General features: G+C 39.6%; 1 protein-coding gene across 3 annotated transcripts in view; it reads left to right on the top strand.

The window, feature by feature from the left end:
- ppip5k1a (diphosphoinositol pentakisphosphate kinase 1a) overlaps window positions 1-15,813 on the top strand; it is a 40,930-nt gene extending 25,117 nt beyond the window's left edge. For 2 of the 3 annotated variants that reach the window (XM_088920700.1, XM_088920699.1), the window contains exons 26-29: window positions 618-743; window positions 12,100-12,237; window positions 12,646-12,768; window positions 13,498-15,813. In XM_088920700.1, coding sequence (XP_088776826.1) covers window positions 618-743; window positions 12,100-12,237; window positions 12,646-12,768; window positions 13,498-14,051 — 941 coding nt within the window. In that variant the 3' untranslated portion in view covers window positions 14,052-15,813. Of the gene's footprint in view, window positions 1-617; window positions 744-4,751; window positions 4,815-9,061; window positions 9,242-12,099; window positions 12,238-12,645; window positions 12,769-13,497 lie in introns of all 3 variants that reach the window. The other variant, XM_088920701.1, reaches the window with a different exon arrangement.
- Window positions 15,814-16,240: the final 427 nt, after the last annotated feature.

Here is a 16,240-nt window from a genome sequence, read left to right as displayed (position 1 = left end):
TGACTGTAGATAGGCTTTCAAGGATAGTGGTAATAATATCTTCTCACTCCAAAAGAAATAAAATATGAATTCGGTCAAAGTCTATGATAGGAGCATAGGAGAAGTTAATTTTATTTGCAATCCTGTAATTTTATAAATTGACCATGGTTCTGAAATACAAACCACAGCTTTTTTGCATTATCAGTGTTGCTGTTCAAGTAATTCAGACAGTGGAGATCTGTCAAATATGAGAGAGGGTGTCTGTAGAAGAGAAGATGTACTTATTCGTGCAGTATAACATTTAAAAACCGTCAAGATCGCAGCAGTAAATTTTTTGCATCCCATAAAGTGCTTTGTATTCCTTTTCTTTTGCTGGCACACTGACCTTTTATGATTTCACATCATGTTTTGACAGACGCCATAAATGTTTTGAAAGTTTTCCCTTCAGTGTTTGGCTCAGCTGTAAGATTTGGCTGACACACAGGTGTTTAAGGTGACCTTGGTGTCTGGCATGTGGTTTAGTTTAACTCCTTTTTCCCCCTCATTGTGTCTGGAAAAAAAAACATTCTTTGAATAACTGCATGTGGTGTTGTGGAGACTAATCCCTCCCCTCCCTGCCCCGTGGCTCTCCTACACAGGGTCTCAGTGCGCAGGCCTCTTCAGTACCACAGTCCTAGGAGGCTCTTCTAGCGCCCCCAACCTTCAAGACTACGCTCGTACACACCGCAAAAAATTCTCCACTGGCAGTCTGTCCTATAAAGACGGTATGTTGTAATGATTCTTTTACTCCTAGAGCCTGAGCAGTGACACAGGATAGGTGATCGCGAAGCATCAGTCCAGACATCACTCTTAATCGACACAGTTCAGCTGACCTTCTTATCATGCTGATCACAGGGAACGGGACAGCTTTTTTTGGTCTTACGATGTTGTCTTGGGGGGGGGTGGAGAATTCCCTTTTGAGTAACAAAACGTGTGTGGTGAAAACATCAACCAATATCGACATGACTAGCACCAATTATATAAAGTCTTGCCCAGGCCAATATCCATTACTGTAACTGCGCAGAGTTTAGCTTTGTGCTGGAAAGGCATTACTTTCAGAACCCACAGAGCAGTGATTAACGTGGGAGGGGTGTCTGGGAGCATTTTAATCGCCATTAGTATGAGAAATTAATTAATTATTTAATTAATTAATTAGAAGTTAAACCTGTTTTTCAAAGACAGCAGCCCTTTCTCAGAACTGCTCACCTAAAAGATAAAAAAGAATCACTAATCCTATAGTGGGGTGCTTCCTTCATTTGTAGTTCTAATCTGTGTCATCAGGTCAGTTTCTCTTACCGCATTCTGGTGCAGCAATCTGTATATGGGAGGAATCATAGCCTCACGCTGATGTGGAATTGACTTTTGATGTACTGAACTTTAACTTTGACTAACTATTGTACCCACCATCAGCAATGGTTTGAAATTCATATCCCCCAAACAAATTAAATTGAAGTGATTTGCGTAAAGTGTCCTATAACTGTACTTGACATGAGACAAACTGTATATTATAGTCATGGCTCCTGTGAACTCTTGGGGCCGATGCAGCTATATTTTAAGCATTCCTGCCTGTGCTTTTCATGCTGTTATGATTGCTAAAGCCTTACTATGCTAACTCTGTTGCTTTCATTTTACTTCGGAGTTTTGCAGAAAAAATGTACTAGTGCTGTACATTTTTTTTACATAAGGATGAACGAAGGAGAAAGTAGCACCATAAAGAAGCATATAAGACCAATTCAAAAAGAGTTTTGAGTCTCAATTGCAATGATGATTGCACTGACACATGCATTACATATTTAGCGAACAGAATTACATTGTTATTCCAGTAATGCTACATTGTGTGTTCAATTACTTTAAAGATCTCAGCAATTATCTGGTTTGGTATTTCCTTTCCATCAGCAGTGTCATAATTCAAAGCAGTGTGATCTTCATATTCATCCTCATCATAAAATCATCCTCATCCTCATCACCCCCGCACCTGCAGTTATCATACTCAAGGCTAGTGGGCTTTATGAAGACGTTCAGTCCTTGATTGATTGTTTGAGACTGAATTTTACCTAAAACTCAGCTTCTAACACATCCTCTGAAACTGAAATCGTTCAGAATAACCTTGTATATGTCCTGGCTCTGACGGGATGGCCAGTGTCCAGCTGCAGTATGTTATACAGTTTAATCTGAATTGCAGGATCACTGTTCACTGTTGTTGGTTTCCTTGGCGACTGCTCTGGCACGTTTGCTCTGAAATAAGCACACCTCCAGTAAAGTAGCAATAATACTGGCCGTGGCCGTGAAAGCAGGTAGATTTAGAACAGCTGTTGTAAATCAGGGTAGGCTTTTTGAATTTAAGTAAAGCAAAATAAAATGTGCTGATAAGATGAATATATTATTGAACCTATAGTCAAAATGCGATTTTTTTTAGTTTTGAATGCACTTCAGAGGAATTAGCTTTCTACACTGCTTAAATAACAGTAAATCAACAGACCTGCACATCGTTTTACAGTACATCAGGACAATATCATTAAGTCTGGTGAAACAGTCTTCCTCCTTTTGTTACATAATAGAACATGAACAATCTGAGTACAGGGTGTAAACTGCTGTGTACTCCATATTATCCTGTTATAATCCGAATAACATCTAAACAATTTTACTGAGATAGATGTATACCTTGCTCCAGTGGTCTGGTGTAAGATGCTGTTTTCCCACACATACAGTTTCTATTTCTTCATGTACAAAAGCTGGTGCAGTTACAAGATAAAGCCACGAGAGGTCTACACTCTTCTTCTATTCCTTGTCACAGGCTGCTTGTCACAGATTATCATGCCAGTGATGTTTTAGCGTTCTTTGCCGGTATATCGCTGCTTTTGAGCTTACCCCAGTGACTGTTTTAGTGAGTTCTCTTTATAAGTATTGTAGGGATGGAACGCGAGTTATGTTAAAGGCTACAATATTTAACACAGCTATAACTTCATTTAATTTCTTGAATTCCAACAGGGTTACAAGTCATTCATGTTATTGATTGAAGTAGCAGTGCCATTGTTATTGACAGCATTGTGACTTACTTGATGCAGTTTTCATTTCTTGACATAATTGTTTACCAGAAAATCAGCATATACTTTTATTTAAACAGTGTTATAAGAATGTATCACAACTAAACTATGCTTGGAATGTATGCAAAACTCAGCTAAAACAAAACTAAATTATGTTAGAACAAAGAAAAAAGGCATTGGGAAAAAATGGAATTATGGAATCATGGGGAAAAAATATTCTTAATGATTTATCTTAGTAAATGCTCAATTGTAATTCAGACAATTTATATGATTATAGATTGGTTTCTTCTGCATATTATCATACAGTCCACTAGGTGTCGCTGTGACGTCACTTAGGACTTGCTGGTTAAGGTGCCATTTTAGGGAATGATCTTTTGTGTTTAGACCACATAACACTGCTGTTGCATCAGGTTAAATAGAGCCCACTAACTGCGTTCTGTCGTCTTTCATCACACTGTTCATCATATTTTTTGTCTGAACCACCAAATGATCACTTTTTAGAGCATCATCACTTCATCCAGTTATTTTCCATTTTCTGTCTTTTTAGCAGATTAAGACACAAAAATCACAGAACACATTTTTAGAGCTTGTGTGAGTGTGTATGAGGGGGTGAGGGAAAGAGAAAGAATGGCTATGGGGTAAGCTAAATAAGACACTTTTGACACATCTTTTCAACCTCTAAGTAAAATGCGTTTTGGAAAAGAGTCTTGAAGACAGTGGTTTAAAAGCATAGAAGACTGTGATTAAAAAATCTGAAAGAGGTCTGGGGTTGGGACTGAGAAGAGCACACCTACACTGCCTGGAAGTGTGCAGGATGATTTTTAATAGGGATGAAAGTTCTGGTTGGACTTTTGAAGGGCTCAGAAAAGGGTCTTTCTTTCATTATTGGGAAGTTATTATCTCTTGTATGCTGGTATGTCCAGCAGAGCTAGCTGTTGTGGTGCTGTTTGTCACCTGCTAAGAGCCAAAGAGAAGCCAGAGTCCTGTTTCTTGTCTAAGGACATATGTAGATGTACACTGTGAAAGTACTGGAGCTTTCATGGCAGCTTCTAAAGGGAAATCAGACTTTAATGCTTGAATCTCAGTGCACAAATGTGATCTAAGCAGTTCTTTTCATAATACTGGTTACTTTGGGTAACTTTTGGAGAATAAAAGTATAAATGGTTCACTGGAATAGTGATTAATCTGAGGGGGTTACCATTGTTTTCTGCCTTGTCTTTTTTTTCAATATCTTTTTCCAAAGAGACCTACTGTAAACCTAGAAAATTGTAGGTGTCAAAAACATAAACCAAAATGACAAAAATTAATTATATGTTAAACATTTATCAGTTTAGCTTAAGATTGTATTCGGGTAAGCACCAAATGCAGTATCTGTACTTACAATTACTGCTTCCAAAAGTCATACTGGGCTACGAACACTTTCTGATGTGAAAGTGTATGTCTGTTACATTCTTTTGAAACATCATATACCCTGCACCATTTACAGCTTTCCAGAATGTTCTACTCCATCTAGCCCAGCACAGCCTTGATTAAACAAATCCTTAACCTTCAGTTCCCCAGTGTCTCACACCTCCTCCACTGCCCCCCCACCACAGCCCTCTCCGCCAACATCCCCTACAGACACACATCCCCGTTACCGGTCCAGAGTGAAAGAGATGGTAATGCTAGTGACCTTTTTTATTTCCTCAGAGTTGTTGTCTATGCCGGCAGTAAAGCGATTTTCTGTGTCGTTTGCAAAGCATCCGACTAATGGTACGTCTGCTTCTTTCAAGTATATTTCCACTTCTCCATATCCCTTGTCTTGCATGTCTTCCAAAAACACACTCTTACTATTATTATTTTTGTTTTCCTTTTTTACTGAGCTGCCTTCTTCACATCTTTCTAACCAGACTTATTTGTTCTTTGCCGTCTCGCTTGGACACTCACCCTCTTCCCATTTTTACATATTGTCTGTAACCTCCTGCGTAAATTTGTCACTCTCACCCAATGACTCGATGTTTCTTGATAGATGTATGTGTATATATACCCATCTGTGTGTATATACATCTTATAATCTATATAATTTCAGGATGTTTTGAATCTAAACCATCACCTGAAAAGCCCCACTTATTAACCCTTCCCCTGTTATTGATGACTTTTGCTAGTTTTTCCACATATACTGTTTGCTGAGAACACGGACTCTGAAGATGCAGCAGATTGTAAGGGAGTGCCTCTAGATGCTCGTTTACTTCATAAAATAATAAGAGAAAGATCTGTCTAAGTGAGTGATTTGCCAGTTTAGCCAGAGGATTTGTGTGGCCTGCTAAGCTAGCAGAAGCATTTTGCCTCGGCACATTCTGAAGGCCCGATCTTTAGAACCTGTTATTGCTAATGGGGAAAGGGTTAAACTGTGATTTGTGTTCATTATCTGTCTTTATCATCGTTGAGTTAATTGATTGATTCATTTGAATGAATACAAATGATCTGTTTGTGTTTGTTTAAGTGCTTGTGAAATGTGAGGGCCTTAGCAGTTTTTGAAGACCTCATTTCTCATGCCTGAATCCCTCCCCTTAGCAAAACTGTAAGAGGTTGCATGCTGAATTTTGTCAAAAGGCACTGCACCAAGGCCAATAAACTCCTCTTCACTTGTGACCAAAATAGTAGCTAACTCTGGAGCCCTGAAAACAATGGGCATACTTTGATGTGAACTGCAAGGAAAAAGCCTTTTGAAACTTGTTAGCTTCAGACACAAGCAGCCATACTGGATGTTTTCTGTATGTTTTATTTTAAGGTTTTCTATGCCAGGTACTTTTTCCTGCTGACTCAGTGGTTATCAAAAAAACATATCAAAGAGAATTCCTTATTGTCTCCGTCTTGTCTTCAGAGGATTCATTTGCAGTTCACAGTGTTTGGCTGATGAATTGTTTCTATTTGCCAGTAACCAGTATACAACACGTGTGTAAGGATATATACTGTAGCCTTTTTTCCAAGATGAAAGTTTTGTTTCCATGTGAATCTAAAAAGGAAGGTTCCTTGACCAGCATGTGCTCAGTTAGATGTTAGCAGAGTGTATAAATTAAGAAACATACAGTAATGACTTCTTTAATGTACTGTACTGTGAAACATTTTCAGCCCTCTTACTGTACATCATACATGTGTGTGTTGTATGCAGTCTTTTTGTGACATGAAAAGTTTAATGCACTATAAATCCACACAACTAAATAATGCAAAACAAAACACTGATTTTTATGTTTAAAAATTCATTAGATGTTTCTGCTGAAATGATTTAGGCATAACAAGATTAATATAATTGGATTTTGATCTTGCAATTTTACCAAGGGTGAAAAAACTTTTCCACTCTTAACTCGCATTTCTACTTCTTTTGTACTATAATTTACTATTGATAGATATTGGGGTTTTTGCATTTCTATTTAATGTGATAACTTTCATGTTTAAAGTTATTGTCTCTTAAAGTGTTGAGAGTAAAAAGGCTTGAATGTTCTGACTTGAGTTGTGTGGCTGCAACTTTTTTTCAGGGTCCTGAGCTTTGTGACAAAATACACATACACCACCAGAACAAAGTGACTTGACAGTATCTGCATCTATTTTTTTCCCTGGCTTAGTCTACATCAGCTTTCGAAACAGGGGTTGTGTTCATAACCTTACAGAAAACTGTTGATTAGAGCAGCAGTGCAAACAGTGGGTGCTTTATGAATGTAATTCTCGTTTGTAGCGTGGCTTTTCACTCCATTTGATCAGCATGAGCTAACCCTGACGGCTAGGAATATATTACATTGCCACCTCAGCTTACAATGCAGAATATATCATAGTACTATTCACCTTATATATTCAGCTATGCATTCTGCAGACTGTATCTCTGTATCTCTCCAACTTAATCCATCTGCCGGTTAACAGTAATTCCAAAATAAGATCACCTCATTTGTTTTTCTGTATCTCTTTGTGATGCACTCTCATAATAATTCAACTAATTAACCAGCATTCCTTTTTAACAGATAGCCCATCTTTACATAAGGGCAGATATACAGTAATTTTTGGAGTCCAGGGTGAATGCAGTGAAGGTCTAAGGATTGTTCATTTTTATGGGCTGCAGGACACCTGCTGAAGAATTTGTACCTCGTACTCAAGATTTGCACAGTGTTTTACACAACTCACAACTGTCTTTGCATACTGTACCTCTGGACCTCTGTATACTTTTGTTATAGCGGCACTTGTAGCAACATGTTGCTAGCATGAATTTCTGTTGTTTTTTATTTACATGACATTTTGGTATTGATCAGCTTTTCAGGTATTTCAAGTCAGATACAGGTGAAAAATGCAAAAGAGGTACTTTGATGTTTAATTTGATAATATTTAAATTAGGTTTCAACATTAGGAAATGGTGACTATTTTTACAACTGTAAAAAAGAATATGCAGTATATATATCCATGCATATTATTGTGACAATAGTACTCTGGATTCCTACAGCTAATGCACAGATAACAGAATTGCATGCTCTTTTGCATAACCTAATTTCCATTAAACATGGGATTACTGAGGAGCCAAAGTGACTCTGTAAACCTCAGTGAATTTCATGTTAGCAATGCTAGAGTTACAGTACTTATTGCTGGCCCTTGACAATTAAATTATTTTAATTGAGCTGTTGATTTAAAAACATAAATGGAAAATAATTTGATAAATTATTAGATTGTAAGAAACATGACAGGCTATGCTTTGTATATCTTTGACTAAGACCACAGTGGCTTTCTTGGACCTGTAGAGACCTTGGATTCAGATTCCTGAATAGGTGCAATAACTTAAACATGACTTAGAGAAACGGGAGATTGGATCCACTTTGTCCATCATACTCCAATGGTAGGGTTCATTATGCATGTGCTTAGAAATACGTGCTAACCTCTGAAGCTTGCTAATGCACATTACAGCAAGCAAATGTAGTTAATAAGCTGTTTTAAAAGCATTTTGTCTCATAAACAAAAGAGACTAGATATCTCATATCTAATTGTCTTAAAAAATCAAAGTATAGCAGCATCCGTAGAGTCTGGTTTAACCAGTCTGTTTTTTTCCCCAATTAGTGGTATTACACCCATACCGGGTGTCTGTCTTTTGGTACAATGTGATTCAGAGAAGAACACGAAACTAAATAAAATTTAAACTAAACTTAAAAGATTAATTTTCATGTTTGTGCACCTCTCACATCCACTTAATAGAGGGAGTATGTTGTAGCTGGATTGGAAAGTGGGATTTTTTTTTATTGCATGCGGTAGCGGTTAGCAGTGAGGCCTAGGTGAAAATTGTTTCTACTGTATCTTGAAATACTGTAGCTGGGTTTGGAGGGTACAGAGAGCAAGTGACGGACATTTCTTTGTCAGTATTCCAACTGGGCTTAACCCCAGTGACATGGTACAGTATGTGGCTATTGCATTAGAGTAACAGAAATGCATTTTTAGCCAGATGAAGTGGGCTTTTGAAATGCCTGAGCATGTAACCTGTTACTAAAGTTTACCGGACTAGCATTTAGGTCAAGCACGCAATCTTTGAATGTGTCCTAAAACCTTAGTATGCCATACAAAAACTTCTTTGTGATCTGGTTTGTGTGCAGGTACTGCAGCACATAGTGCTCTAAATAAAGGTGTGAAGGATTCATTCTGGACTGATATTCAGCACTCTCAATACAGGGAGCTTGATTTGTTGTAGTTCTTTTCCGAAAGTACAGTAGCTCTAGGATGTAGTTAGTTTTTTCCACAAATGGTCAATCAAAACAATTGGACTAAATAGGGTAAACATGGTCTTCGGAATGCCCAGTTGTTCTATCCGTCTGTGATGAAACTTTGCAGCAGTAAATGAAGGACATTCTGGTCACCAGCACACGCAGCGTTCGTCCCCTTGGCCTTGAAAGGGGCAAGTGTAAGAATAGCCGAGAGCTGTGCCTCAGGTAGGATATTGCTGGCTCCTCCTCGTCTGCTCTGCTCTGTCCTTCCTCGCTCTACCTCTTCTTCCTCAGAGCCCCTGGAGGAGCACCATGTGGCCCAGCTGTTGCGGCGGTTTTCCACAGACCAGGCAATGGGGCGCCCGCTCTCTCTGGACGCGGCGCTGGCCCACCACCTCCACCAGTGCTCCTACCACCTGCGCCTCTTCCGCAACTGGTTAATCTCCGGCCAGGACACCATAGAGTGCCTCTACGGTCAGCCCTGCAGACCCCCCCCTGCCCTGCTCCGTTGTGCCTGCGGCGGGGGCTGCTGCCACAGTTGGCTCGGCTTTGTGTAGCGTTGCACTCCTTCTGCATGTGTGCCTGTGATTTGAGGAAAGCTCTTTAGTGTGTGCTTTTCTGACCGTTTGTATATTTAAATTGTATTTCAGTCTGTTTATGTTATTCATCTCTCATCCAAGTTCTAGCAGCCCATGGCTCTCTCCTTGCCTCTCTCTCCACAGTGGGGCTGTGCTCTTTCTGCCATGTTTGATCCTAACCGATTATATTGACTTATTTGTCTCTTGAGAATGCTGGACTGTGTGAAACAGCGGCTGCACGCCAGCAATCCGGTATTCAGACTCTTTGAATAGTGATGCAGCTGCTGGGCTACAAAACTAAATAAAATCCCCGTCTTCTGGCTGAGCTTTGCTCTATGGGCTTTTGTTTGGATAACTCTTGGCATTTACGGTAATGCCGTTTCAGTACCTAAAAAGACAGGTTTAATGCTCTCTTTCTGTGTTCAGGGTTTATTGAAAGTTTCAGACCCGGGCATATTGGGCTTCAGAAGTTACTGGCTGTGGTGCAGAGCTTTTGATTTCAAAGACATTGGGATCAATGGGTATTGAATAATGGGCATTGAACCAGGTATAGCTTAGTGTATCTGTAACTGAATGAAAAACAGTGGATCTGAGAAGCAAACTTTTTTGTGACTAGCAATTGTGCAAAATTAGGTCTATAGGGGAGTATGCCAAAAAAAAGTGTCTACAGTAGCTGCAGTTTGGGAAGTGCAGTCGAAGGGACATTAAGCTTACAAGGAGTCTTGTGTTATAATGCAGTTGCTGTGTGGGTGAAACAATATACTATATAAGTGGACCCAGTGGGTCGAGTGTAATATTCAGTGCAGCAGACTTGGACTATGAAGGAATAGATATGCCTTAACAGGCATAGATTTGGACTATGCCTGTTAAGGTACACCAAGCAGAGTGCTGATGTTGATCATGACTGTTTTGGGATTTTCCAGTGTTCCACGCTGGTTCTGCTTCGTGGAATCATTGCATGTGCTGTGTGACATAAGCAGCAGCATAGTCTCACAGGGAAACATCACTACTGTGCTATGAAATACTGCTGCATATTGTGTGTCAGCTAAATGCCTTCCTATCAGGGAGATGCCAAGATTTGCACTTCCAGCACATCTTTGTAAGGGACATTCCCTACCTCCCATTGAAGTAGCAGGGATCAGACAGTATCTCTGTGGAACGGGTACAGCATGAAAAAGTGGCTAAATGTGAACTGAATATTAGCCTGGAGTAAGTTTCTTTTTAGAAAGTAAAAATATAATTTTCAGTTTCCGTTGTCAGGTACATTCTTTAGTGACATTGGGGGACTAAGGAAAAAATAGTTTTTGTCCCCAGCTGGTAGGTTGCAGTGGGAAAATGTCTTTAGGGGAGATGTTCACTATTAGATAAAGTGTCCCTCTCAACATCTGCTTAATAGAATTATTCCTGTCCTGTTCAAGCTCCAGAAGCTAGTGCAAGTCGATCACCTCGTATTCTCTAGTGTGAGGATAAGATGTGCCAATCATTTATAGTCACCAATGCTGTATTTAGAGTCTCTGTCCTGCTTTTGGAATACACAGAATCATGAGCTAAAGAACTGTTCTGCCTTCTGAAGACCTGTTGCCTTCTATTGTAAGGGTACGCTGTGGTCATTTTCCGTCTGCAGGAAAATGCAAGCAACACTGTATTCAGCATGAAATTAGGGACTAGGCTGAATCGGAGGCTTGTTTAGATGCTGCACGAGGTACTTGAAGTTGCTTCATGGTTTTTGAGCTGTAATTGTTTTCTTTACTCATGCTAATATTATTGCATTTACCTATTCTGTCGTTACGTCATAGTGACATCAAGTTAATAGGATTCTTAAAGGGTTCCCAATTTGTGTGAAAAGGCTGAAGCTTTTGACTTTTTCACTTTTGAAAAGCAGACTTCATATTGTATCACACTACATTAGGACCTGTTCTGGTACAGTATTGTCTTGATTTACAACCTGATGGGGGTGTCTTTTGCAGATGATGATGATGATTATGATGATAATAATTTGCAGGATGTACAGTAATTGCTCACAACAAATTACCGTAGATACTAGTCTGTCTGGCTGTCCAAGTTAGTACTAACTTTTACCGAATTGTCATTTCCACCATTTACACAAAATATCTCCTGACTGCAGTCTGCAATAAATATTGTACACACCAGTTGCTGGCAAAGCATATGTTTATAGAAGGAAAAAAATACTTGTTTCATTGTGGCACAGGGTGCCCATGATTAGCATTTGTCATGTTTAAACAGGAGTTTGATTAAAATAAAGTGTTGTTAAGATCGAAGAACACTGGCATAATTGGAATCCAAACTGCTTGGGTCGTCTCTTATGCTTGCTTAGTAAGGTGGTGTGATGTTCTATACATTGACATATATCTATATTAAAGTGCCTCAACCTTGGCACAAGACTGCAGTATGTGCATTTGTATGGATCACGTCTCCTGGAAATTGAGCCTGTTCTGAATGGATTGGTGCTTTGATTGACCGTTGTGTGACTCCAGTAGCTCACTTAGAAACTCATAATGAAAAAGCAGTAGGGTTGTGTGTGCATACCTGCAGTGCTTGTGGGGAACCTCTGCAAATGCAAAGACTCAACTAGAAAAAGGTAAAGACCAGCTTGACTAAGCAGTGATCTCTGGTGTGTAATGGTGTTCCTGAGATGACGCTTGCTTGTGAGGTCTGAGTTCACTCTGAGACCTCTTTGCACAGACTGATGGATGGGTGGTGGGATTGTTGGTTTGTGTCTCCCCTCTGCTGCAGGATTTGAAGGCTGCTCGATGGTGCCCTCTATCTACCCACTGGAGACACTGCACAACTCGCTCTCACTCAAGCAGGTCAACGAGTTCCTGACTGCCGTTTGTGAGAGTGGCAATGATTCCCACTCCAGAGCCACCAGAGGTATCATACCCTAACTCTGACCCTAATCTTAACTCTTCCTCCCTAGCCCTTGTGTTATCTTATTCATATTTTCTTTCGTTACCGGAAAGACAGATTCAGAAAATTAGTTACATAGTATAATTCTGAAGCAGCAGAAATAATTCTCCCAGCAATCGGAAAGGATTAACACCTATAATTGATCACATACTGTATAGTAATCAAGTCAACATTGCTTTTTATTGGTACAATGGTATGAAAAATTATAAATTAACTAAACTTTTTTTTTTCCTTTTCAAACAGCTGCTAGTCTCGTCCATATTGGTTTAATGCTCATGGTACTGCTGTAGTGAACAGCGGGTTCTAATTTCTGGCATCTGTCCTTGTGATTCGTTAATAACAACAGCTGTGCTGTTGCCCTTGCCTGTGCAGCTCTCTCAGCCATGTTTGACTCCCAAAGCCAGCCTGCAGTGGATGCCTTCATTCCTCAGAGAGTGCTGTCCTCCTCCGTGTCTGTCCTGTCCCTGAGACACCGCTCTGACCGCCCACCCTGGTGTGAGTATTCCACTGAAGTAATATTTCAGAGCCCTAAACTCCGGTGTCCTCATCTGTCTTCTTTGCTACAGCAGAGAACCCACAGAACCCAGAGCAATTCTGCATTGCCACTGAGTCATCATGCCTCAGGGTTAGATCCATTGAGTGGCTTTTTGTTGAACTTGCTTTAAAAGTCCTAAAGATCAGAAGGCCTGAGGGCACTGCTTGGGTTTAAACACTGAGCGAAAACACAGGATGGTTAATGGTAAACCTGTTGCCAAACCTCAGATTGTTTTGCACCACATTATGTTACTGCTTACTATTTGATGTGCTCCTAAGGCAGGGAACAATTTATCAGGACTAAATCAGGGCTCCCTCATTGACAGTCTGCACAGGCCTGTGGAGCATCTGCTGCTATTTCTGACTGCAGGACTCTCATTGTCTGCTCTTTCTGTCTGGCTTTCTCTTCCTTCATCATGTACTGTGCTGATGATTAATTTAGTCAGGGCAAAGCCTCTGAAGTACTGTTAAATTTCCAAAATATTGTATTTAATTTTAAATTTCAGCAACCAGGTCATTCTATTTTGCTTGCTTACTCCCATTTTATTATAAATTTTAATTTAACTTAAATGGAGAGTGGATCATAAATTCCTTATAAAACTAAAAGAAGGGAAGGGAGTCTCAAACTAATCAATGTCCAGGTTTCCTAGAACTGAATGGTAAAAAACCCTTTTGTTTCTGCCTGTGCAGACAGCAGTGGTCCTTCCAGTACAGTGTCCAGTGCTGGCCCTTCCTCGCCCACGACAGCAGACATGTCTCCACGCTTCAGCTTCAGTGACAAAACCCCTCTCACGCCCCAGAGCAGTGAGGAGGCACACTCCAGTCAGCAGGGGAGCAGCCAGCCCTCATCTACTGCCAATCTTCCCAGCAGCTCACCCACTGACACCAGCGCCACCGGAGCAACCCAACCTAATAGCAAAACCCCCAGTCCTCAGCAGTCCTGCGACCAGCAGTTTAACAGTACAGATCAGCTTGTCAGCTGCACTCACCCGCCTCTTCTAGCCACTCCTAGCAGCCCAGAATCGCAAGAACCCTTGAGCAAACTCGTTGAGCAAGACCTGCCCGTTTCCCAGTTGGCTGAGCTGAGCCTGGAAAGGGTGGAATTGGGAGGGACCCCTGGCTCTCTCCCTGTTCTGCTGGAGCTCAGAGAGAGCAGCTCTGAGACAGGATCCAATGCACAAACGCCCCTCACTCCTGAGGCTATAGAGGAATTCTTTGACACACAAGAGACAGTGGAAGTTTAGGAGATCATCCCCAGTAGCCTGGTGCATCCTGGGATGCCTCTAGATGCAGAAAAGTATCACAGCATTAGTGACTCAGCAAGAGGAAGAGGCAATGTTGTTGTGATCCTTGGGCATTGTTTTAATTCTTCCTACCATTAGATGTTCAAAAGGATGACATAACTTAGACAGGTGTTAAATAAGGTCCTGTATCCTCTGATGTTTTATGAATGCATTTGTGGTTGGGTCCTGTAATGATCTGGGTTATGATCATGTTTTCAATCACAATGCAAATTATTGTTTTGTGGCAGTCAAATTCGGTAGTCAGATGTTGCCTTCATGTTTGCTGTGGAGCCAAACCTTTCTTCCAAACCTTGTAATCCATTACACAGAGTATATCTGAGTCAGAGTGATCACATGCATTGGCCCTTAATCTGTGGGAACTGAAAAATATCACTGTTGTTATTTGCAAGAATAACAATTATTGATATCGGTAAACAGTTTAGTACAGTATATATATGCATATATTCTCAAAGTGTTCAAGGAAATAATTGCATTAAGATAAGTATTTGTTTCAGTGCAAACAACCAGGGATGAAGCAAAACATTGTAGCCCACACTTTTCTACAGCTTTTATACACCGAATCCAATGCTAAAGCTGGCTCAGTGCCCCGAAAAACTTACTCCTTTTGGCAATATTTTAACTTTGCACTTTGTCGACAACACTCTGAAAAATAAATCGGGAAGCTGAATGAAATTATGTCATTTTTGACACCAAACCATGGGTATAAAAATGGGTATAAAAAGATTTTTTATAACATTTGGTATCATTTTAACCATTTTGGTTATGGTACAAAACAATCACTGCGTTCATTACACTCTGATCTTGAAAGAAGATTTGTCTGTCTAGTGCACATTAACGTCTTATATTAATTTTAAAAATGTATTTTTATAGCCTCAGATAAATAGAAAGATTTGTAATTTGTTATCTTCCTGCAGATTTAAAAGATCATTAGGCCCATTAATAATCTGAAAATCTGCTTCAGGTCACCATCAGTATTTGCCTGTCGTCTCTAAACTAGTGGCTGGAGTAAAGACATTGATTAAATTCAAGAGACAGAGGGAAAGTCGCTGAAGTATAGTTGCCGTTGTTTCCAACATTTCCAAAAAAAAAGATATCAAAAGTGGATTCCTGTGGATCCGAACACTTGAATGTGCTTTATTGCCAAAGTTTTTAAGTATCACCTGCCACTGAAGTAAAAGGAAGACATTTTCACTGCAGAATACATCAGAAGAACATGGAGCAATGCTCAGTGGAACTCAACTATCAATGAAATACAGTGGGTTTCTCCTTAAGACTGTTTTCATGCCATGTCTGTTTTTATTTCTATAGATATGACATCAGGTTTCTAAACCTGAAATTTCAAACGAGTTTAAATTCATTTGATATCAACATTTTTTTCCATGTTGCTATTTATTTGTAAAACCACACATGGAATTTCAAAACATTTTTAAACTGCTGTTTATAATTGGATTTATTGTTTATTTGCCTATGTTCAACAATTGCACTGAGTGAAGAATGAACTGATACTGTATTTTGTTATCGGAATGAATTAATTCTGATTTTTTTGTGTAGTATTGATGCTGAAATATATGTTGGAGAATCAGATGCATTATTTAATGTTGGTTAGAAAAATCCATGCTGCTCTGAAGCAAACACTGTAAATTGTCTCTGTGTTAATGATTCTGAAAAGAAATTAATAATATAAAAATCTGAGTGATAGTGATGCAATTTTGTGTTGTGTTTATTGGTAGTGCTGTGACAATGTTTGAGCATTGAATAGGTTTGTGCAGAATTTTGTCAGTGTCCTGTTTACAATCCATTTTTGGATATTTTAGCTAAATTTGTGTTTTAGCAATTTAGCTATAAATTCAGTGGTTTCTATGAGCATAATCTAACTTGGGTTGACGTACTTTGTACACTGTCTTTATAGTAAGCAGTAGTTATTGTGGAACTGATATAGTGAACTGTAGTCTTTAGTGTTACTTGCTGTCCTAGTCATCTGTCTCTTTGAAAAACAGAGCTTTTCAGTTGTCAAACAGATCTTCATTCCATTATCATCTGCTGTCAATAGCCATTCGCTTGTGGCTGTCACTACTTGATACGTGCTTGGAGAGTTGTTTTCTGGTCCCCTAAACTCAAGTGAGCCACTT

The sequence above is a fragment of the Atractosteus spatula genome, chromosome 7, assembly GCF_055471065.1.
Source record: "Atractosteus spatula isolate fAtrSpa1 chromosome 7, fAtrSpa1.hap1, whole genome shotgun sequence".
NCBI lineage: Eukaryota > Metazoa > Chordata > Actinopteri > Semionotiformes > Lepisosteidae > Atractosteus > Atractosteus spatula.
This window is presented reverse-complemented; position numbering and strand designations above follow the sequence as displayed.